We start from the raw sequence: 23,630 nt of genomic DNA on the forward strand, positions 1-23,630 counted from the left end.
GTTAGAAACCCATGTTTCCCCATTCCAAGTGGCGGCACTCTTGCATCGCGCAATCGGATATGCGCGATGCTCTCTGGCTGCCGTCTCACAAATGTGTATGTATGTACGTTCCATGCAAGCGACCTTCGGGAATCTCAAAGGGCTGACGAAAACGCGCGGACGAGCGTGCCGCGTCGAGCATATGGCAAGGGTTAGAAGCGACGAAGGATTGCGGCGTCAAACGCCAGGCGGCCCTGGATCACGGTCGCCTATGTGGTTGAGTGACTATGGTGGACATTTGGTCTTCCTACCATACTAGACCTTCCACCAACACGAGATGCGCCCCATCTCCACCAACGCTTTTCGCCCTGTGCAGTCAGAAACCGGGCTTTCTTTCCTTCTTTCCAACGGTCACGGCGAAGGGCTTGGCTGGGCTTTCTCCTCCTGTTCACACGCATCATCATCAGCATGGTTCCTCCAATCCAATTTGTTGTTGCCCGTTTTTTTCTTTCTAATTTACCCACGAAACACCCAATCATAGTCGTCCTGCGCCTACGGGTTACCTCGAAGCGACGCTGCATCTGTACAAATACCCGGTCATCATGCGGGCGCAGGCCCCGCGGAAACCCAACCAATCCACCCCCTTGCGCTGTGCAACCAAGCTGCTATTACCCAGTTCCCACCTTTTTGCCTGGCAAATCTGACATGTCTCACTGGGCTCGATTGGCTCTCTTTTACTTCATGGGGGAAGGGCCCGCTGGCGAAGTCACATATTCGAGAAAGTCTTGGACATGGGATCGCATGGGGGCTTGATTAAATTAAATTGACCCCTCCATTCCCTCCGCCGCCTTGCCGTAGTAATGCCAAAAACTCCACTTTAGTTAGCCACCCACGCCGCAGCCACATTCTACTCTCCACACGCGTGTTCCTGGCTTGTTTAATGGTGCTGGGGGGGGGGGGGTTAGTAAGGTCGGTTTGAGTTGGCGGGATTGATGTGCAGACCAATGCCCACACCCGTCCTCTACTAACTGTTTCCTCGGGAGCACACCATCACCAACGGGGCGGGCTTTTACTTTCCCTTTCTCTCTCTCTGTGTGTGTATGCCACACCTTTTGTTTGCTCCGACAATTACCTTCTCTCGTTTTCCTTCTCTTCTCCTCCCCCGGTACTGACCCCCACTGTGGGATTAGTAGTCGGGCAACATGGAGCATATTCACAAACGAGATGTGCATACTTCGCATACGGAGCGTAGTAGTAGCACCGTAGAGATTCGGCAGGTTCAGAACGTTGCTTTTGCCGATGCTACGGCAAAGGCTAATGTCAGGCCGTGGACAAAGGCTATGTTCAAGGTTGGTTCATTTTTTAGACACAAAGTTATTCTTTTCTATGTTAGATTATAACTTTTGCCCTTGCTAACTTATGACATTTAGTTGTATTTTTGCCTCTTTATCGCCACGCTCAACTCTTGCATCAACGGGTACGATGGATCGCTCATGGGCGCAATCAACAGCTACCACCAGTACCGCTCGTATTTTGGCTTCAATATCGATGAGGGTACACCGACTACTGGAATCGTTTACGCCATTTATACGATTGGCAACCTTGTCGGCTCGTTTGTAGCGGGCCCAGCTACGGATTTCCGAGGACGGAAATGGGGTATGTTTATAGGCACTTCGATTATCATTGTCGGTGCTTGTATTCAAGCAACATGTGTCAACCTTGGTGGCTTCATGGGCGGTCGTTTTATTCTGGGTTTCGGTGTCGCCATCACATCGACCGCCGGCCCGGCCTATGTATCTGAAATGGCCCATCCTTCCTACCGCGGCGTCTGCACCGGCATATTCAACACATTCTGGTATGTCGGCGGTATCCCCGGATCCTTCGTCCCTTACGGCACAAGCAACATCCCCGGCACGCAATCCTGGCGCATCCCCGTCTGGCTGCAACTCATCTTCGCGGGCATCGTCTTCTGCTGCTCGCCCTTCCTCCCGGAAACCCCCCGCTGGCTCATCGCCAACGACCGGCACGAGGAGGCCCTAAACACTATGGCACGCCTCCACGGCGAAGGCGACCGCGACTCGCCCATCGTCAAGCTCGAATATAAAGAAATGGTCGAAGACATCAGCGTCACGGGCTCCGACAAGCGTTGGTGGGACTACCGTGAACTCTTCAACTCGCGTGAGGCCCGCTACAGAACCATGCTCGTCCTTGCCATGGCGTTCTTCGGCCAGTGGTCCGGCAACGGTCCCGTCTCCTACTACTACCCTACCATGCTGCAAGGTGCTGGTATAAACAACAATCACACCCGTCTCCTGTACAACGGCATGCAAAACGTTGTTTCCTTCAGCGGCGCCATTTTCGGGGCCATCTACACGGATTCCTGGGGCAGACGGCCGCAGCTGCTCGTTTCGACAGCCATGCTTGTCTTCATCTTTGCAATCGTGTGCGCCCTTGTTGCGACGAATTTAAAAACGGGACCCGATGGCCAACCGGTCTACCTAGGCAATAATCGGACGCCTGAAATTAAGAGACCCGGTCAGGCTAAAGCGGTTATCGCGTTTGTCTTCATCTGTGGGTTCGTGTATAGTGTGGGCTACACGCCGTTGCAGCAATTGTACCCCGTAGAGTGTCTGCGGTATGAGTCTCGAGCGAAGGGCATGGCATTTTACAACTTTTGGGTCAATATTGCGAATTTCTATAATACGTTTGTGACGGGGATTGCGTTTTCGGGCGCGGGTTGGAAGGTATGTTTTTTTTTTCCTTCTTCTCCTCTGTTTCCTTCTTCCCTTTTCCCTTCTCATCACCACCCCCTTCCCCCACCAAAAAAAAACATTCGTCGAGTTGTACTGACGTACAACGAACAGTACTACCTCCTCTTCATCTTCTGGGACATCTTCGAATTTATCTTCATCTACTTCTTCTTCGTCGAAACACGGCGCCGCACCCTTGAGGAAATCAGCGACATCTTCAACGCTAAGAAACCCGTCAAACACTCCCTCAACAAAACTAGTATCCTCGTCCATGCAAATGGCCGCGGCGTCACCGAGATGGTGGATAAGGAGGAAAGAGTCGTCGAGCGCGACTTTGCGAATAGCGCGTTTGTAAGGCCGGGACAGGGGGCTGCGCAGCCTAGGGATAGTGGCGCGAGTGAGGGTAAGCTGATCTGGAGGGATGAGCTGAGGGATAAGGTTATGGATGTTGGGAGGGGCAGTGCGGAGAGCGATATGGCGAGGGAGGAGGCGCGGTATGCAGGAGGAGGTTTTGCGGGGAATGCGTGGAGGGAGGAGAGAGAGCCGTGGTATGCGTCTTCGCCCATGTCTTCACCGAGAAGTCCATAGCGTTTCCGTTTTTTTGTTCTTTTTATACATATACCAGAATGGGCTGGATTCGTTCCTGAATCTGTGTGCCTCCTTTTTTCTTTTCAACATGTAAATATGTACACACACTTTGTTCTGTATTATCATATGATTGTATGTCTCTCATCTTGCTTGAACAATGGCTTGATAGAACTACTGACCGCGTTTATCAATGAAGAATGAACAAAACGAAATCGGTTTTACCAACAAGTTAGTTCTTCCTATACTCTTTACCCTGTGAGAATCCACAAAACTCCACGCAATGCATCCCGTCTACAAAAAGGGGGGGTATCACACACGTTCAATCCATATCCTCTAGATCACCCTCTACCGCCTTGGGTACCTGCTCCTCGCTAACCATAATACCTACCATGCACTCGCCAAGCATATTCTCCCAATTGACCCACGGATGCACTTCCATGAACAACTTGGTCCCGTCTTTACCCGCCGCGCGACGCAGCTCGCCTTCTCCACCGGGATGAAACGGGAGGTAGGGCGAGATATTGTACACTTTTCCCTGATAGCACGACCACGCATCTTTGCCCTTGCGCCCATTCTTCTCCTTGAGCATGGCCGGTGTAACGCGAATCATGGAGTCGACGCCAGACAAGTTTTTGCCGGATTTCTGCAGGTGGGCCCAGTCGAGCGGCGAGTGACCTGGCGACAGGAGCACTTTGCCCCGTGCGTTTGGTGTCTTGATGGCGGGGCCTGCGCTTGGTGGGACTCCGAGACCTCCGTTTGAGGTGGGCGGGCCTCGATTCGGAAGCGGTCCGCGGTTCGGAAGAGGACCGGTGGTGGGTACGCGCATAGATTGTGACGATGTGGAGCTGGGGAGGGGACGTAGACTCGAGGCTGCGACCTTCGGTGGCGGCATGAGAGACGTAGTGGGTTTGGGAGGTGGCGCCATAAGGGTCGGCTTTTGAGGTGGAGGCATGGCGAATTGAGGAGGCGCTTGAGAGGCTCTTTGTGCCGAGTTCATAGCTGGAAATGAAGGTGGCGGCAAATTGTCTTCCTCCTCTTCATCCGAACTGTCGTGCTCGTTGAGCGTGAAGGAGGGTACTGGAGGTGCTTTATCGTCTGATTTCGGCATAGCCTTTGGCGTAGACTCGAGAGATGAGCTTTTGTCAATCCCATCAACTGCCTCATTGTTCGATGGAGACTTGAGCTCTATGCGCTCCTCCCTGGCCGGGGTGGGGCCTTCTTTGTTGCCATTCTGCGACTTATCGGGTATCGTGCTCGCTCCTGGTCGGCTGAGGCGAGTGATAAAGGCAAGCCATGTCGAGGGTGGGCGCTGGTAAACAAGAAAAGAAAGCGACAAGGCAAAAATGGAGAGAGCAACGAGCATGTCTTTGATGTAAAGAGCGAAGGGGTGACTCGGCCCCGGAGAATTAGGAAGAAGAGAGCCAGCGCCGAGGCTTAATGCGCATTCAGGGTTTGTAGGGCTGAACAAGATTGCGCTAACCGCCGATGACTTCACGCGCCGCATGATGACAGCAATCGGAGCAATCAATGTCAAAGGGAAAGTAACTTTTTTTTCTGTGGACACAGTGAAGGCGATCGCACTGGGAAACTACATAACACTCTGTCGCCGCTTGCTTCTCGCCATTCCAACTACATGTTTGCAATTATCTGACCCACCCGACGCGCTACTCAACTGTTCTACATAGAAACCCGCGCCTGCCCCACCACCCCTCCATTGACTGCTATCGGAAGCCACGACCGGACGCTGCAATTCACCCTGAGGCTCTAATCCCGGCGCAACTCAATGGCGGCCGAACCAGCAACCCTGCCTGAGGGCATCTTCTCCCTCCTGGACACGGATCTATACAAGCTGACTATGCAATGTTGCATATTGAAGTTCTTCCCTGATGTCGCAGTCACATATGGTTTCACCAACCGCACGCCAGACAAGAAACTCAGTCGCGCAGCCTTCAAGTGGCTGCAGGCCCAAGTAGATAGTTTGTATAGTCACTTCCATAGACATGCGCGTGCTAACCCTTTGTAGAGCTTGAGAATGTGTCCGTTTCCGACGAAGAGCTCAAATTTTTGAAAGATAGCTGCCCCTACCTAAACGCGCAATACCTGCATTTCCTCTCTACCTTTCGCCTGAAACCCTCGAAACAGCTTAGACTATCCTTTACGCCCGTGAATGACACCGGCTCGGACAGCGATTACGGCGACTTCCATATTCATACTGAAGGCCTATGGCTCGACACCATCTTGTACGAGATTCTACTATTGGCGCTTGTGAGCGAGGCATACTTCAAATTTGTTGAAACAGACTGGAACCACGAGGGCCAAGTCGACAAGGCATACCAGAAGGGAAAGGCGCTGCTAGAAGGAGGCTGCATCTTTTCAGAGTTTGGCTCGAGGAGGCGGCGAGACTACCACACCCAAGATTTGGTACTGCAGGGTTTGCGCCGGGCAGCTGACGAGGGTGCCAAACTAGGGTGGAAGGGCAAACTATCGGGGACCAGCAATGTTCACTTTGCCATGAAACACGGGCTCGTCCCTGTCGGCACTGTTGCGCACGAGTGGTTCATGGGCGTGGCTGCTATCACAAACAACTACGAGAAAGCAAACGAGATTGCTCTCGAGTATTGGACCGCTACTTTCGGAGCTGGTGTATTGAGCATTGCGCTTACAGACACCTTTGGTACACCAGCGTTCCTGAGAGCCTTTAAGGCGCACATTCCTCGCATTACAACGGCTGTGCCTGGAGGCAGTACAACACTGCCATCATCAGGGAACACAACCACAAGCGATGCGGTGGAAACCTTGGCTTCGACAAACCCACCTATCCAGGCACCATACGATGGAGATGCAGCCTCGGAGAAGACATATGCTCAAGTCTTCAACGGCGTGCGCCAAGATTCTGGCGATCCCCTAGAATTCATCAAGCTGATGCGTGAATTTTACGACAAAGAGGGTATCAAGGACAAGAAGACGATTGTTTTTTCTGACTCTCTCAACCTCGAACTTTGCTTCAAGTACAAGGCCGCAGCAGAGGAGCAAGGGTTCCAGCCAACCTTTGGCGTAGGCACATTCTTAACGAGTATGTATGAAAGGAGCCATGGAAGCTGGACGGATGACTGACGAGAACAGATGATTTTGTCGAAACATCCACAGGGAAGAAGTCTGTACCCTTGAATATTGTTATCAAGATTGCCTCTGCGCAGGGCCGTCATGCAGTTAAGATTAGTGATAATATTGGTAAGAATACGGGAGATCAGGCAACGGTGGATGAGGTCAAGCAGCGTCTTGGATACCAAGAGAAATCATGGGTTGGCGGTGATGAGCGGACACGGTGGGGGAGTGTAAAGTAGAGAGACAACTAGCGATATTGGGTAAGGTAGTCGGTCTTCTTGTGTGGTTTGGCAAATATAAGTGGTCGACCCGCGGAGGACGTTACTAGGGTGTTGGCCACTCTCCAGTCTTAGTTGATATAGAGAAAGACTTTGAGGAAAGATTACAGTTGGCTAGGCGCACACGGACTTAACGTTTCGTGAAACACTCGCAAGAGATACCGCAAAGGTCTACATTCAGGCGTTAATATTTGTTTTGCATTCGCTAGAGGGATTTACCTAGTAGGATATGGAGTTCAGCCTTCCTGCATGATCAACCAACCATCTAGACACCACTTACACCCCCAATACATTAGGCAACACAATCACAAGGCTGAACAGCAACCGATATAGTAAGAGTACGTCTATTGGCAAGTGGGATACGAAAGATAGGCCTATGTTCCGTTTCGGGCACAGAGTTCTATCTCTGCTGCATAGTTGCATCAGTAGGCAACTAAATGCCTATCAAGGCTGTAGGTAGATCCGAGGAGCCATCTCATAAGACCGGTGTAGACATGGACATATAATGTTGTGAGACTCAGCAAAGTTTATTCTATTCAAATTCTATTTGCACAACCCTTAGTCAACCTCGAGTCTCGTTCTCTCAACTTTCGACCTATTCAACACGATTTTATCTCACCATGGCTAGCATGCCGGAAACGCATTTCACTGGGCCGATTAATGAGTGCGCCACATCTGTCAAGGTATTGTGAAGGAAGCCGAATCCTGGGTTTGACAACTAACGGTGTTAGTGCTCCATTTGTGGTCACTGTAAGAAGCGCCAGTGCGAATGCACATGCAATTAATAGCTTGTTTGGGCTATATGGGCACCAAGGACCGGGGGATGCTTCATGAAAACTCTATCATGTGAGATCCTATTAATGAAGCGGCGTAGGAATGAGTGGAGGTGGATTGATTTTTGCTTAGGAGAAGGAAGGCGGAAACATGGTTGTAGCCTCGACTTAGTTGTTGTCATTCGCTTTGTTGCTATAATGAGAACCGAATGAAACGAAATTTCTTTGGACTAGCTTTTGTGCCAGAATATACGCTTTGGAACATAATGTTCGTCTGTTAAGTTTATTAGCTAAGCCCTGAGATGCGTTTAAAAGCTTAACGCTGGGATTGAGATGAATCCATGTCGGCGGTATGGCAAGGTAAAGCAAGGCAAGGCACAGTGGGTGTGGCGTGAAGGATAAAGTACGGCTACTATCAGACTGGTTCGCCAACCAGTCAAGGCTAAAGGACACTACTAGCTATATGTATACAACCGTTGGCATTCGGTTCGTATCAGAACCTATAGGAGTTCATGCTCATGTCATGTACGTACAAGTCGTTGAGTCGAAAGTAAATTACATCCTTTATTCAATTCCTACTTTCCTGCATAATAATCAACCACAACGAAACACATCACAAACATGGGTCCAGAGGCAGACATCAGCGTCATATCCGTAGCAATATCGATATCACAGACTGTAGCCTCAGAAAAACGTTATCTAGTCAAACAAATCCCCAGCCCACCGCATTGATCTAACAACCCAAGTCGTCTCTCACACCGAGCAACTACGTCTGAACAACTTTCCCCTACTCTTTGTAATCCAAATTTACTCACCATTCCAAACAAAGGACCTGTCACCACCTCACTAAAAGCCCAAGAAACTAGCCTCGAGCTCAAGCCCGCAAATCAACTGCAACACTTGTAGTCTCGTCCTTCTTCTTCTTCTTCCAAGCACTTACCGAAACCATGCTTATTCTCCTAGAAACCCAGCTACGGGTGTGGGGATGGTTGTAGATTTGCCATTTTTTTTAAAGAGACGTATGAGTTGAAGACACGTAGGGCTTTTTTGCTAAAAGATTTCAGCACCAGCAACAGCCTGTGACCACGGAAAAGAGCACCGCTTTCTTGCACCTCATGAGAGATGACCTCCAAGAACCGTTTCGCATGCTCGCCACGCAACCTATCGTCCAGCTTCTGGCGACCTACATGTGCCTCTTATACGGCACCATGTTCCTCTTCCTCTACACGTACACTCTCATGTGGGACAAGCTATATCACCAAAGCATCCAAATCGGGAGTCTAAACTATATTTTTGCTGCAATGGGCTAGGTAGTTGGTGTCAACGCCGCGGGGCACCTCAACGATTAGATCTACGCCAAACTCAAAGCTCGCAACGGCGGTGTAGGGAACCCTGAATTTCGTATTCCGGCTATGATTGTAGGCACGCTTTCTTGTGCCTGTTGGGCTAGTCTGGTGGGGACGGTTGGGCCAGGCGAAGATGCACTGGATCATGCCGAATGTTGGGTGCTTTATTTTTACCACTTGATGCTATGTTTTGCGCTAGTTGCGTTTCGCTCTTTCTGATTGATACATATGACAAGTATTCTGCTTCGGCTTTGTCAACGGCTCGTCTTACGCGAAGTTGCGCAGCGGCTCTTTTTTTTCGCTTTTTGCACCATATATGTTTGATCGTCTGGGGTTTGGACTGGCTGCGACAGTATTGGCAGCGGCGTTCATAGTTGTGGACTTGGCGACTATTGTTGTTCTTTGGTTCTAGGGTGAACGGATCCGAGCTAAGGGCACATACAGTGTCTACGTACTTAGACTAGTTGGGATGAGAAGACGTGTGAATGACATCATGCATGGACGCTTTTTGTTTTTGGCAGTTCTTTTTGTGTATCTGACTAAACTGGTAGCCATGACGTAGCTGTGGATGTGCGTTTTAGGAAAAAGATGGATGCGGGTTTGTTTTGTCGTACACTTTGCTATGATATCAACATCAACATGTAGACTCTTATGTATCATTGAATGATTAGAAAGACTCTGGGCATATCGGTTAAATTGTCCCACTATTTCGGATATTGGTTTGATATTTAGATGTGGAAACAATATTGTAATTATGTGCCCTCAGGTTGATTTGGACAAATTGACCCCAATGCCCGCCATAAGCGCATTTCTCAACTCTGGTCAAACATGGGTTGCCACAAAATGGATATTAATTCCACGAAAGCATTTGTTCTAGATTGTTCCCAAGTTCAATACAACAGTGGAAGAGTATGAACACTGGGGTGCTAGTGTCAATGGAGTTAATCAATCCAGTTGTTTAATTTTCTACTGTGGTACGGAATTGTCGCAGGTTCTGATTGGCCAATGTGTAAAATGTCCTTTGTTCTGGGCAGGAGCCTATTTGCAACTAGTGAAGGCGTCTTTACTGAGCCAAGCGGTGTGGACAATTCGCCTATGGAGTCCAGGAATAGTTGTATGGCTTTATGTCTTTTAGAGCATTGGCGGTCCATTCCAGACTACCCAAAAAAGACGAGTTGAAAGTAAGCGTACTTTTGGTAGTGAGCCGCTTATAAATCCAGACTAGTGAATTCTGGGATAGCATCAAAATGTGTAAGTATACCCATGACACACCTAGTTGGAATGTCTGCCGCACGCCTACATAATCCGTCGTATGTGCCAACAGGCGGTAGAGGGTGCTTTGAGTGCTAGGCTGCAGTAGTCATGACACGGAAAGGTAGCGTACATATGTATGTACATGTGTACGTACATAGTGGCAAGCTGAGCTGCGGGCGCAAGGCTGAGTCTGCTAGTACGTGGAGTAGACCCTGAATAGGCATACGAGGCCAGCCACGGCTGCGTAAGCTCTTGGCTCTATCCAGGTCGACAGCAGTGGCGGGGTGGAGCGAGGTGGCGAGAGGTCAAGCTGGTCGTGTGTGTAGATATGTAGTGTGTACTGTCTAGATATATTGAGCAAGAGATGTGTAATATGCGGAGACTGCGGTTGTTGGAGAGACGAAGTTAGTAAAAGGCCAGTTAGGCGACACATGTGCGGTGAGCTGCAGCACAAGCCAATTTTAGAGGGACGAGGCGGGCCAACCGTCAGAGAGGCGCCGCCAATTCGCAGCTGACTAGTGGAACGCCTGGCCCAAAGCGGTTAGCGCGAGCGCCTCCTGCATCTGCCCTATCCACCCTTCACGCTCAGCCCCAGAAAACATTCGCGGCCCTGAAACGCATTTATCTTCTGCCTCAAGCCTTTGTCGACGACTGATTCGAGCCTACGCGCGTTTGACATTTCCCGCCGTCCCCTCTTAGCCACCAGCCCGTCCCACTGCCGTGTGAGCTTTGCTTTGCGCGTCTGCACTTGGCCGTCTCAGGAGGTTCCCACGTCCACCCACACCACACCCGTCCCGTTTCAGAATGAGCGTAAGTTCCCTCTAGCTCTACCCATACCGTGCGCTCCATCTCACTCTCTTCTGCAATACTCCTCACTCCGCCCAAACTCTAAACACCAAATTCTCTTTACTGACCATGGCTGCTGCCGACCAACAGTACGGAAACAGAGGCTACGGCCAGATTGGCTCCGCTGGAGGCAACCCCTACGATGCGCGCGACCAGAGTGCCGGCTACGACAACTACGACCGTATGTATCGCTGAATCGTGTCCATGACACTCTCGTCTAATGTCACACAGGCGATGTAGAGATGCAATCCTACCCTGGTGCTGGTGCCGACCCCAACGCCATTCTCAATGAGTGCCGTGAAGTCGACCGCGCGCTCGACGACCTCGATGCCCAGCTCAACAACCTCGACCGCGTCTTCAGACAATCGCTGGCCCGCCCAGACATGCCCTCTGGCGAGATCAACAACCTTAGCTCTCAAATCATGACGGGCTACCGCGCACTTGTCACTCGCGTCAAAAACATCAAGTCGAAACCCGATTCAGGTCACCCCAGGAACGCCCCTCAAGTTGGCAAGGTCGACCGCAGGCTCAAGGCCACCATCAACAGGTATCAGACTCTCGAGTCAGACTTCCGAAGGGAATCACAGGCGGCTGCTGAGCGCCAGTACCGCATTGTGCGCCCAGATGCCACCGAGGAAGAGGTTCGCGAGGCCGTTTCAGACCCTGATGCGCCCATCTTCCAACAGGCTGTATGTTTCTCTACCTCCCCTGCCTGTCACCCAATACTGACGTTTCCCAGCTTATGAACTCCGACCGCCGTGGCCAAGCCTCGTCTACTCTGCGCAACGTCAAGGAGCGACACGAGGCCATTCAAAACATAGAACGTCAAATGGTTGAGCTCGCCCAGCTGTTCCAAGACCTCGACCAAATTGTCCAGGAGCAAGAACCGCTCGTCGCCAACATCGAACAAAAGGGCGAAGAGATCAATGATAACGTCAAGGCCGCCAATGTCGAGATTGACGGTGCCATCGACAAGGCCCGCGCCCGCAACCGCAAGAAGTGGTGGTGCGTCCTCATCGCGCTCATCATTATCATCATCATCGTCGTTATTGCTGTCGTGGTCACACAAGTCAACAAGTCTACCAACACCAAATAAGAAGACGAAGTGCAATTTGCTGCACCCCGGCGCATACCATGATTATTATACCCATATCCACCCTCTCCTTCATCAGTAGTCTTTTTTTTCCTAAAAGGCTGGTCCCGTACACCATGTAATACGCCTTTGGTGGATATGCATACATACTCTCACTTTTCCCTTGTCATTTACTGTTTTGGTTAGAAAAATCAGTCTGTTATTGTCTCATTCACTGCGCTTAGCGGCGACTTTTATTCTCAGCGGCTCACATCGGCCGTTTTTCTTGGGCTTTTGTAGCGATGGCTTGACTGCATTGCGGGTTGCTTGATTGTTATTTTAGAACCTGGCCTACGGGCTGTTATTGAATCGAGAGGATTTAAAACTATGTCTGACAACGGTGACGGGCGTGACGGGTGTGACGGGCCTAATCAATTACTACTGTGAAGATCTGTCAAGCACGGATTGGCTACAATATGTATTCGGCGGCAAGAATCAATCTCTAAGGAGAGTGGTGCCGATGGGTTTCCCCATAATCTGTGCGGTTAATATACACAGGTGCTAAGCTAAATTTGCATGTAATCTAAATGGGACAACGTCCCGAGCGCAAACCCAATGCAGAGCAGCATACACCGACACTCTAACAAAGCGGAAACGCTGGATCGTCGAGTCAAATTAATATCATGGAAACAAGCACGGAATAAGCATCCGACCATGCCATTTTGGCTACGGAAGGCAAAGCTTAGGAGTATGCTTCCAAGAAGCATATATAACTACCCCGTCTGGCTGCATCTCTGACCTCACCACAGTCTTGCAGTCACATCAACGCCAACCCTCCACCACAGAAAACAACAATGCTTCGCCAAACCGCCCTGTTTGCTCTCGCCCTCGCGGCGCCAGCGATTGCCCAAGTGAGCGAGGGTTTTGAGAACGGATGGGACCAGACTGCATGGCCCTCGTATGCGGCAGACTGCAACCAAGGTGGTAAAGTCAGCCTGGATACGACAACCGCCCATACTGGCAAGAACTCGATCCGTGTCGATGGTGCGGGAGGCTACTGCGGCCACATCTTTGTCGGCACCAAGAAGATTCCATCGGGAGATGTCTACGTCAGGACCTACTTGTAAGTATATTTGACTTTTGCTTTTCTCTTCTCTTTCAAGTTCAGATGCTAACTCTTGTATGTAGGAAAGCAAGCAAGGCCTTGACCGACTCTCACGTGACATTCATCACAATGCCAGACTCAGCCCAAGGCACAAACAAGCACCTGCGCATTGGCGGACAATCTAAGATTCTCATGTACAACCGCGAGACCGATGATGCCACTCTACCTGATCTGTCGCCAAACGGTATTGCATCGTCCAAGCCGCTGCCCACGAACCAATGGACATGCTTCGAGTACCACCTCGGTACCGACGGCAGCATCGAGACATGGTTGAACAACAGCACTGTTTCTGGGTTGAACGTGGGTAATGGAGCGTCGAACCCCAATGGAGCGCAATGGTCCAGGAGTACGATCAAGCCTAAGATTACCGGGGTGAGTTGGTCAAAGTCTATTTTGAAGGAGGAACGTTTTTTGCTGACGATCGAGCGTAGGTGTACTTTGGATGGGAGAGCTACGGTGGTGATACCAACACATTCTGGTATGATGACATTGTTGTTAGCGACAAGAGGATTGGATGCTAGATACCAGGACGTCGGGTCCACGAGTCGTAGAATTAAACAATGCTCCAATGGCAATGGTCGATGTTATGGATCCATGTGTGATGCTCGAAATGCTGTCTCTTGGGCTCGGCAGACATGAGGAGATGCTGGGGTTTATCTGCTCTTCGAATGCATGTGCATGGGGTGGTTGTCAAGCTGACCTCAGGAGGTTCTTGCGGTGGTCGGGGGGTATAGGCAAGTGTGTCGATATCATTTGCATGGAGGTAGGCTGGCGGGCCGATAGCTTCCTTGCTCTTGACCTCACCCGCAATCCGATCAACTGGGCAATGACGTAGCTGAACATTAGCCCCGTACAAAGGCATCCACATAAGCTGGGCACTGAAGCCGCAATTGTGCGGCGAGGAAATCAACCTCAAGACTCGACGAGATGGCATGCTCGCTTGGCGCAGCCTAATCCTACAGCGCCAGCACCAGTTTCGCAGCACACACCATGTCCTTTGTCCTCCACATGTCTCCATCCATCCAGCCACGCCCGTGTAAATGCCGCAGCCATGTTATCACGACCTGGACATCACCTGAGCACCCGTCGTCGAAATAGGCCCGCTCAGTATCTCTTGGCGCGGCAACGTGTGTGGTAGCTTGTAGCGGGCATGTTGGTGAGCCGTTTGGGCCCAAGCTTCTCTTCCCTGTCGATCGCCTGCCCGCCACCCATCACCCATCACCCATCCTCCATCCACCCCATTGGGACTCCGCCAGCCTGCGATACGTTGACGCAGCGCAACACATGGACCAGCACGCCACGGCTTATGCCCATCGACCTACAATTCAGCTCATGTGCGAGCGGTGAAGGCCCATTGCCAATAGCTCCCCTGTACGGCGTGATGCACGCGGGCCTCTCACATGCCAGCCTTCGCCAAGCGAGTTGGCGGGGGGCAAGTAGAACAAAGCATGGCGTCCCCAGTGGCTTTGGTGCGCATGGGCAATTGATACCTCCCGCTCGACTTGCACATGTCCCCATGTCCGCTTGCTGGCTCCCCCCGCGGCTCAAGCCCGACCCTTGGCGCTTGCATTACCCGGCTGCGGCGCCTCGAGTGAGGTTCGTGATGTGCAGCATGCGCACTGTTGTAGTTGGAACCCCAGAGAAAGAAACGCTCAGACAACCGCCTAGATCCTTGGGGGCTGAACCGGGTCTGGGCTTTTTCCACCTTGCCTCTCACTTCGCCATCATTCTTAATGGCGCTCGAGCCCACATCACCCTTGCATTTAACCAGCCGTTTGCTCTTTGTGCCTCTCGAGGGTAGCCTTGAGGTTCTTACTTTTTCTTTCTTTCTCGAGAACGTTTAATTAGCGCTTGAGGGTTGTTGTCTGCCCCCCATTTCTTTTTGCGGGGTTGACTTTCCCAGAACCTGGGGTAGTACCGTCAGCGTACCACCTCGAAGCTACTAGGCAGAAACATGTCTTCTACAATGGCAGCGGCGAATGCCACCGCCACGGCGCGTCCCAAGGCGCCGCCGCAGGCTGGTATTCTCGAGGGAATGAATCCCGTACATTTTGATGCGGCTCATCCTATCATCTTGTTCATTGTTCAGGTAAGGATTGAAAGAGCTTGATATGCGAGTTCAAGCAATTGCCTCCTCTCTGGCCTTGTTTCGACCAGTTCATCCAAATCCAAACGAGAATCAAGATCAAAATGCTAACCCATATCAGGCCGGTATCATTATCATTATGTGCCATCTTATCAACTACCCACTCTCCAAAATCCGCCAACCACGCGTCATTGCCGAAATCATTGGTGGCATCGTCCTTGGTCCCTCAGTCATGGGCCGCATTCCCGGCTTCCAGGAGTCCATTTTCCCAAAAGAATCCATGGTCAACCTCAATCTGGCCGCAAATCTCGGTCTAACCTTGTTTCTCTTCATCATCGGACTTGAAGTTGACCTCAGGCATTTACTCAGCAACTGGAAACCTGCGCTCAGTGTCGGTTTAGCAAGTATGGCTATACCATTTGGAATGGGAGCTGCTATTGCCGTCGGATTGTACAACGAGTTCAAGGGAGACCCTAACACTGTGGAGATCGACTTTTCAATCTACATGCTGTTTATTGGTGTCGCCATGGCGATTACGGTAAGTCTACCTAGTACCGTGACTTGGTCTGTTGCTGACTTTGTGAAAAGGCTTTCCCCGTGCTTTGCCGTATTCTTACTGAACTGAAATTGCTCATGACGCCAGTTGGTATTATTGTTTTGTCGGCCGGTGTCGGTAACGACGTTGTTGGTGAGTATTTCACAAGCCAAAGCGCCTCACATTTGTAGTACTAAGGCTGATTCGTTTTCTAGGATGGATTCTACTCGCTCTCTGTGTTGCACTCGTCAATGCCGGTTCAGGACTAACAGCGCTCTGGGTTCTGCTCACGTGTGCGGGATACATGGTCTTCCTCGTCTACGCTGTTCGACCAGCCTTCGTCTACGTCCTGCGTCGATCTCGTGCGCTTCAAGATGGACCCAGTCAAGGAATTATTAGTCTCACTCTCCTCATTGCCCTTGGATCGGCCTTCTTTACCGGTATCATTGGTGTCCATCCCATTTTCGGAGCCTTCATGGCTGGTTTGATTTGCCCTCACGAAGGTGGTTTTGCCATCAAGGTCGCCGAGAAGATTGAAGATTTGATCGGTGCACTGTTTCTGCCCTTGTACTTCACTCTCTCGGGACTGAACACCAACATTGGTCTCTTGAATTCCGGTATTGTGTGGGCCTATGTTATTGGAGTCGTGGCCGTCGCGTTCTTTTCCAAGTTCATTAGCGCTACGCTCGCGGCAAGGGGCAGCAAGATGTTGTGGCGAGAGTGCTTTGCTGTGGGTTCCTTGATGAGTTGCAAGGGTCTCGTCGAACTCATCGTCTTGGTAAGATTGACATTCTGGTGATTGTTCACGATGGAGCACTAACGATCACAGAACATTGGTCTCAACGCCAAGATTCTCAGCACTCGAACCTTTACCATCTTCGTCGTCATGGCTCTCGTTACCACCTTTGCCTCGTCGCCATTGGCAATGTTGTTTTACCCTCCATGGTACCAGAAAAAGGTCGAAGCATGGCGCCGGGGTGAAATCGACTGGGACACTGGTAAGCCCATTGATTCTGAAGGCAGCAGCGACATTGTGGAATACGAGAAGATGGCTGCGGAGAAGATTGAGAAATTGACCGTCTACCTCCGCCTGGACAGCATGCCCAATCTCCTGGCCTTCACCTCCCTGTTCGGCGGAAACGATATCCCAGCACCAAAGACACACCCGTCAAAAGACACAACCACTAGCACTAGCACCAGCCTAGGCAAGGAGGTCGGTGAGACGAGCCTAACAGAAGTGACACTACCAAACCGTCCCGTTGAAGCCTACGGTCTACGCCTTCTCAGCCTGACTGATCGTGGTTCGTCCGTCATGCAAGTCTCCGAATTGGAATCCTACACCGCTTACGATCCGGTCGTCAACACATTCCGCACCTTTGGACGCCTTCACAACCTCGCTGTCAGTGGTGAGGTGCTCGTTGTGCCAGAATCGTCATTTGCCGAAACACTAGCAACACGCGCCTCGGACTCGCAATTTCTTATCATGCCATGGAGTGAGACGGGCGGTATGTCTGAACAGGCCATCATCGAAGACAAGGGCACAAAGAACAAACTCGAGGCATCCAGTTACAACGCTTTTGTACACGAGACACTGGAGAATGCCAGTATCCCCGTTGCCGTGCTCATCAACAAGAACTTTGGCGGCAGCAAGAACAAGGAGCACAAGCAGCAACGGCTCAGACTCAACCGTACAATCAGCAGCGTTAGTCTGGGCAGCGCACGGGAAAAGACTGTGACAGCACCCATTACTGACAAGAGCCACCACGTGTTTTTCCCCTTCTTTGGCGGCAACGACGACAAGACTGCTTTGCGTCTGGTGTTGCAGCTAGCCCGGAACCCGCAAGTCACCGCTACAGTTGTTCACTTTGATCTCTCGGACTCGGCCTGGGCAGCTCTATCCAGCAACATCTCTCCCCCGCCATCACGCGAGCAGGACGCCGCCTTCTTCGCTTCGCTCCGCGCCTCGCTTCCCGCTGATCTCACCAACCGCGTTGTTTTCGAGACTGTCACCTCAACCGCCCCTGTTAACGACGTTATTGCCCGCGCGAGTATCGAGATTAACCAGTCGCCAAGGAACGCCGGAGACTTGATTGTCCTGGGTCGCAATGTATCACTCAACGGTGTACTGGAACGCTCAGGCAACACGGATGAGATCCGAAGTAGCACTGGCACAGCGCAGACATTGGGTATGCTGGCTGAACGGGTATGGGAAGGCAAGCTTGGAGCCAGCGTTTTGGTTATCAAGGCAGGAATGTAACGTCACGACTTTTTTTTCTTCCTTAATTTCTCTTCTTCTATATAGCACACAATGGGCGTCTGGGCTACTTTTGTAACGAGCATCATGATCATAGTAGATTCAAGCACGATGTCATATATATATACCTTGTTCTTAAGAGAGACAAATGAATAGTTTGTCGTTCAACTGCAAGAAAAAAAGGGGGGGCATTATATACCAAGCTGTGCCGTGCACATCGTCATTTGGGACAACCCGTCCCTCCCCTCGACCCCGCAGAACGGGTTCCCATGACTCCAGTCCTAGTTTTCCCACAGTAACACTTTGAGTGATCATCGACAGGGGATGTCGCTGTAGACGACGTTTCAGATCAGGATTCGGACACGGCTTGGGCTGCTTCTGCATCGGGCTGTATGAGCTGGCCCCCCTTAGGTACCAAAAACAGGATTTTTTTTCTTCTTCTGCTTTCCACTTTTGCTGATTTCAATACTACTAGAGGTTTGAGCGGGTGAGTGGGGGGTTTCCCTATATCCTTGTGCAAGGTTAAGAGGTGTCGTGGTGTAAAAAGGTTGGATTAGCAAATGTAACGAAGTTTGACATGTTGTCTCGTGACATGCAACAGCAATCCCGACCCTACATGACATAAGCTACTTCAAGTCATGTCCAGGTCCAAGAGTAGTTCATCACAAGCCACATCACATGTCCGGAGGGGGACTCAAGAAATAATCAACCCCTGGTGTCGTGCGGGCGGAAACCGCAAGCGGTTAATCATCGTTCATCAAGCAAATGCTTGGCTCATGGCAGGCTTCTTATGCACGTAAGGCAGGTCTCGCTGAGAGCCTGCGTATACACTTACTTACATACGTACTACCCTGTCAGAGGCTATTAGTGGTACGTAGGTACTTTGGTCGGTACTGCGCCGGGATCGTGGCTGATGGGGTCCGTGAGTGAGCCAGGTCTACGTCAGCATTCCCCGGTCGTGCTACGTGACTTTTTGAGCACAGTACGAATTGCAGCCGGGATGGGTTGATCGGGTGATGGAAAGAGATTTATCGAGATGTTCGCTTGCATCGTCCCGAGCGATGCTGATGGAGTGGGAGCTGACCGCTATACGCTACAATGTCAAGCGGTTGTGCTGATGGTTAGACATATTATATGTGGGCAAGCAAACGTAAGACAAGAAGGACCATGTGTGGCACACACGCATGTGCGGGATGGACCGGAGACAAATGAAGATTTTTTCTTTTTGTGTGCGTGGTGACGGTAAAGATGAACAGAAAATGTGCGGTGAAGGGCGGCGATAGTGAAGCGGGACCCATTGACAGCTGTACAGGAATTCTGGGTACGGTAAAAGGATGATCATGTCCGCTCCGCAAGAGGATTGATACGAGCCGTAATAACTGGAGGCCCGAGGAAATTAACGGAGGTAAGTGTCCATATCCAGTGTGTTGTTGGGTAGACGGACGAGGGATGTTCACGTAGACCTACTAAATTGTAAACTGTTGATGTGCGAGTCATACATGCGTGCTTAGCCTTGCAGATGAGGGAGAGCAGCGTTGGTGGGCGTGCGGATCCCGTTGGGAACAGAAGATAGGGATTCGTGTTTGGAACACAATGACGAGGCCTGTAAAGGCTTTAGGCGCGCACGTCGTAATCGGGTTATGACCTGCAGTCGATCCCAAGAATTTGCGCCACCGATGGGTTTAGCATTGCGCATGCGTTTAGTAGATGATGCAAGAAGCGTCGCTAAAGGCGAGCAAAAAAGATGCGAAAGTGCAAAAACTGGACGATGGAATGGACAATGTGCATCGACAAGGTCATGGCGTTTTTGCGGTAGACCGGCGAATTCTTTTGCATAGGCTGATGTTCAACGGCGGTGGAGTTTCGGGCAGACGGACGCGTGGCTAGCGACAGAGGAACGTCTCGACCACTCAGGCGTGCCGCGACGGTAATAGCGTGAACAGGGAAAACACTCTAGAAGGGCAGGGGAGATTAAGTACCCAGTAAGTACTTTTTGCGAGGGGACAGGCAATGAGAAAGGGTGAGCGGGAACAAAAGCGTGACCATGGGAAAGTTGAGGCTGAGTGGAGAGTGGTGCAGGGCTTGCGGCAAGCGGATCAAGGAGTGGATATCTGATGGGGGCGGCCATCACGTAATGTGTGTGAAGGAGCAGCGATGAAGGCGTTGCTGGGTCACGGGGTGTGGGACGAAAGCGGCGACATCCAATATTGGCCAGCAAAGCTTGTGTGGCGCGTCTCTGGTGCAGAGGCAGCTTGGCGACGGGGTCGAAACAAGTGACGAGAGAAGGGCCGTGGTGCTTGCGACGCAGCCAAAGTGGTTCACCAAAGATTGCGCAAGCTGTAGTGCGAATCTGCCACGCTTAGCGAGGCGTGGACCGCCCCCTGCGCGGCGCTGCGTACCCGGTTGCCCAGGACAGTGGACGGTGGGCGTCGGATGGCGCAGGGCAGGACAGGCAGGACGGATGATGCGTATGCATTGTATACGTGTGTGTGTATGGGGTGGATGGATGATGGAGGAGACGTACACTAGATGGATGGATAGTGGGTGCGTGGGTGAGTGGATGAATAAGGGCCGGGCAGATGAGGCGCGGCCTGGCGCTTCTTCTGCCTGCGCGTGGTTGCAGGTGACGGTCACGGCTGGTCGGTGTTGTGGGTTCTAGACATGAGGAAGCCGCGACAGGGCCGCGTCAACCCGCCCGCATGCGGTAAGCGCGAGTCGTCGTCGTCTTGCCCCATCCCTCAATCAATTACCCTCGTCCACCTGCGTCCGCTGCAGCGACACCACGACTCTACCGACGCCGCCTCTGTGTCTTTCTGCGCTGCTCCGCTGCCTGCACTTCCACAGAAGAGCCATCGCCGTCTTCGCGCCCGTCGACAGCAGCAGCGGCAGCCTTTTCCCAGAATACAACATCTGCAAGTGGCTGTCCGCGTTGCTGCGCCGCCGCATCATCGGGCTGTGCATCCACTGCCAAACCTGCAGCGCCTGTCCACCACGCTATACACAGCTCCTCCCCCCCGACGCCATCCACCCTCCCCTCGACACTCCACCACCCCCATCATCACAACAACCCCCGCCGTTGCGACTGTTCCTCGCGCCCGTCGACAATGGATCACAACACCCGCGCTCCTCGCGCTGCCACCAACGCCATGGACACGGACAGGCTGGCCGCCGAACTGACTGAGCAGTTCCGCCACGTCCTCAGCACAAAGCGAATCAACGACCTCACATCTCGCTCATCTCAATCCCGCTCCTCATCACCAGCGCCCCGCGACTTTGGATCCCCCCAGCCGCCGCCCTCGCAAGCAGCCCCACCGGCCTACTCGTCTATCAAGAACATCCCCCTCGTCCCAGAACCCCCACGTGATGCTCGCTCCCTCCGCTTCAAGAACATGCTCCACTCGCTCTCCAACATGCCCGTGCGATGGGAAAACCCCGGACTACTCGACGAGGCCCTTCGCGTCATCCCGCTTGAGCAAATCTACAACGAGGCTGAAGAGGAAAGCCAGATCCTGCAGGCCGAGGCCGAGAGCATGGGTGCTGGCAAGAAGGCAGCATGGGGCTACCAAGACTGCGTCGTCCGCGCACTGCTGCGATGGTTCAAGCGTTCCTTCTTCTCATGGGTCAACAACCCTCCCTGCTCGCGATGCTACTCACCCACCGTTGCCATGGGCATTACACCACCACTTCCCGACGAACAGGCCCGCGGCGCCAGCCAGGTTGAGGCCTACCGATGCTCCAACGACAACTGCAGAAACTACGAGCGTTTCCCCCGATACAATGACGCCTTTGTCTTGCTCCAAACCCGAAGAGGCCGATGTGGTGAATGGGCAAACTGCTTCAGCATGCTCTGCCGCGCCGTTGGCTCAAGAGTACGCTGGGTCTGGAATGCCGAAGACCACGTCTGGACCGAAGTCTACTCTGTGCACCGCAAGCGATGGGTCCACGTAGATGCCTGCGAAGAGGCATGGGATAAGCCCCGGCTATACACTGATGGTCAGTCTCTTTCCAAGATGCATACACGACACACCAACTAACATTGTTTCCAGGCTGGGGCAAGAAGCTCTCTTACTGCATTGCCTTTTCGGCCGATGGTGCCATGGACGTCACCCGCCGATATGTCCGTGACGCTAAGCATGCTGCCGAGCGCAACCGCGCACCAGAGGCAGTTCTCCTCTACATCATGGATGAGATCCGAGCAACACGACGAGCCAACATGTCCAAGCAGGACAAGTTCCGCCTGCAGGGCGAAGACATCCGCGAAGCCAAGGAGCTCCGTGCCGGTGTCATCTCATCCATTGCACAGGCCGTGTGCAAACTACGACCCGAAGATATCATCAACGGCCAAGTAACACGCCGACTAGATGCCGATGCTCAAAAGGCACTAGAAGGTCGTATGAGCGGCAACTCGGCATGGATACGAGCCCGCGGCGAGGGTGGTCAACAGCAAAACCAGCAAGACCCCCGAAACCAACACCCACGATGAGACTGTGGGTAGAAGCCCAAAGCACGCACACCACACTCACTACCATAGCCGGTAACTTGTTCGTCGCACTGTTGTCTACATGACTAGCCAGAGCCAGGGCATTGGTACCAGGTGAGATTCGCTTGGTGCCCTTTTCATGAGCAGGCATGCAGACGGTGCGATGTAAGCCGGTTCTCTTCCGAAATGATACCCGCGACATTCGCTATGCGGAAGAAGCTCCGGCGTGTAAAATATAGAATCTGGGATTCATGTCGATTTGGATTCATTTGCGCTGGCGTTCAGGAGCAAGTTTACAGGAGAGACATAAGCGGTAAACTCTAATGTCTTGACCCGGACCTCGACTGAGGTTTTCCTAGTCGTTTTTTCTTCTATTCTTCTCCATCATCATCATTCTTCTTCTTCTCCTTCGCTGTCATCTCTCTTTGCCTCTCTCACTCTCTTGTGTCGCGTTGTATTAGCGACCAAGGCGTCTTTTTTTTCCTTTGCGCATTGCAATGTTGCATTCTTCACTTCTACTTGTTTGTGTGTGCGCAAGGGGCTTTTGCTTGCGACACTGTTTATACCACTTGGCATCAGGATTTTTTTCACGAATTGCGACCGGATTTCTTATGTTTTATTTCGTATGTCACGAGCATTTCTGGGCTTTGTACGCATGATGTATGGGATTCACGTTTGCGGGCATTTTGGACTGGATGCTAGCAGGCAGGTGAGATGGATGAGTTGTACAGACGGGAGGTGTGGGGATCCGCAGCAGCAGTAGGGTGGTGAGCAGGAGGAGGGGTTGACGCGCGTCCGTAGCGCCCCATACGCAGGGCAGACTGCAGGATTAGTGGGCAGCAGGCCAGATAGGAAATCAAGGACCAAGATTGGTCATGTATCTGCAATAGCTGCGAAGCACATGCCCGTGATTATCTCGACGACGTGTCTATGTCGAGGTGTGAGTGAAAGATTTGCAAGGGACGCGCGTTGGGGGTGGTGGCACGCAGGCGGTCAGGCCTAGGGGCACACGATGACAAAATGGCAGCAAATAGTGTCTATCTACTCTGACACTACATGAGATATTGATGGCTATTGGGCCAGGGGAACAAAGAAGAAAAAGAAAAATAGAGAAGGTGT

At 51.9% G+C, this 23,630-nt stretch overlaps 8 protein-coding genes across 8 annotated transcripts; 6 read left to right on the plus strand and 2 right to left on the minus strand.

Moving 5' to 3' along the window:
- Positions 1-1,181: 1,181 nt before the first annotated feature.
- Positions 1,182-3,317, plus strand: COCVIDRAFT_35519 (hypothetical protein; the record flags this gene model as incomplete). The annotated part of the gene is made up of 3 exons (XM_014703758.1): positions 1,182-1,328; positions 1,410-2,723; positions 2,844-3,317. The coding sequence occupies 3 exons, from the start codon at positions 1,182-1,184 to the stop codon at positions 3,315-3,317; spliced, it is 1,935 nt and encodes a 644-aa protein (XP_014559244.1).
- A 319-nt stretch (positions 3,318-3,636) lies between these two features.
- On the minus strand, positions 3,637-4,680 carry COCVIDRAFT_35520 (hypothetical protein; the record flags this gene model as incomplete). The annotated part of the gene is made up of 1 exon (XM_014703759.1): positions 3,637-4,680. The coding sequence occupies one exon, from the start codon at positions 4,678-4,680 to the stop codon at positions 3,637-3,639; it is 1,044 nt and encodes a 347-aa protein (XP_014559245.1).
- A 420-nt stretch (positions 4,681-5,100) lies between these two features.
- On the plus strand, positions 5,101-6,661 carry COCVIDRAFT_13800 (hypothetical protein; the record flags this gene model as incomplete). Its single annotated transcript, XM_014703687.1, has 3 exons — positions 5,101-5,293; positions 5,341-6,390; positions 6,441-6,661. 3 exons carry the CDS (start codon positions 5,101-5,103, stop codon positions 6,659-6,661), a joined length of 1,464 nt encoding a protein of 487 aa, XP_014559173.1.
- A 4,327-nt stretch (positions 6,662-10,988) lies between these two features.
- Positions 10,989-12,015, plus strand: COCVIDRAFT_13801 (hypothetical protein; the record flags this gene model as incomplete). The annotated part of the gene is made up of 3 exons (XM_014703688.1): positions 10,989-11,100; positions 11,151-11,608; positions 11,659-12,015. 3 exons carry the CDS (start codon positions 10,989-10,991, stop codon positions 12,013-12,015), a joined length of 927 nt encoding a protein of 308 aa, XP_014559174.1.
- An 830-nt stretch (positions 12,016-12,845) lies between these two features.
- COCVIDRAFT_92442 (hypothetical protein) lies at positions 12,846-13,677 on the plus strand (the record flags this gene model as incomplete). The annotated part of the gene is made up of 3 exons (XM_014703760.1): positions 12,846-13,114; positions 13,180-13,528; positions 13,588-13,677. The coding sequence occupies 3 exons, from the start codon at positions 12,846-12,848 to the stop codon at positions 13,675-13,677; spliced, it is 708 nt and encodes a 235-aa protein (XP_014559246.1).
- A 1,514-nt stretch (positions 13,678-15,191) lies between these two features.
- On the plus strand, positions 15,192-18,034 carry COCVIDRAFT_92268 (hypothetical protein; the record flags this gene model as incomplete). The annotated part of the gene is made up of 5 exons (XM_014703761.1): positions 15,192-15,245; positions 15,364-15,780; positions 15,831-15,930; positions 15,993-16,555; positions 16,607-18,034. The coding sequence occupies 5 exons, from the start codon at positions 15,192-15,194 to the stop codon at positions 18,032-18,034; spliced, it is 2,562 nt and encodes an 853-aa protein (XP_014559247.1).
- Positions 18,035-19,538: 1,504 nt separating this feature from the next.
- Positions 19,539-19,727, minus strand: COCVIDRAFT_92240 (hypothetical protein; the record flags this gene model as incomplete). The annotated part of the gene is made up of 1 exon (XM_014703762.1): positions 19,539-19,727. The coding sequence occupies one exon, from the start codon at positions 19,725-19,727 to the stop codon at positions 19,539-19,541; it is 189 nt and encodes a 62-aa protein (XP_014559248.1).
- A 1,408-nt stretch (positions 19,728-21,135) lies between these two features.
- Positions 21,136-22,514, plus strand: COCVIDRAFT_92527 (hypothetical protein; the record flags this gene model as incomplete). The annotated part of the gene is made up of 2 exons (XM_014703763.1): positions 21,136-22,024; positions 22,078-22,514. The coding sequence occupies 2 exons, from the start codon at positions 21,136-21,138 to the stop codon at positions 22,512-22,514; spliced, it is 1,326 nt and encodes a 441-aa protein (XP_014559249.1).
- Positions 22,515-23,630: the final 1,116 nt, after the last annotated feature.

The sequence above is a fragment of the Bipolaris victoriae genome (assembly GCF_000527765.1).
Source record: "Bipolaris victoriae FI3 unplaced genomic scaffold scaffold_20, whole genome shotgun sequence".
In the NCBI taxonomy this organism is placed as follows: Eukaryota; Fungi; Ascomycota; class Dothideomycetes; order Pleosporales; family Pleosporaceae; genus Bipolaris; species Bipolaris victoriae.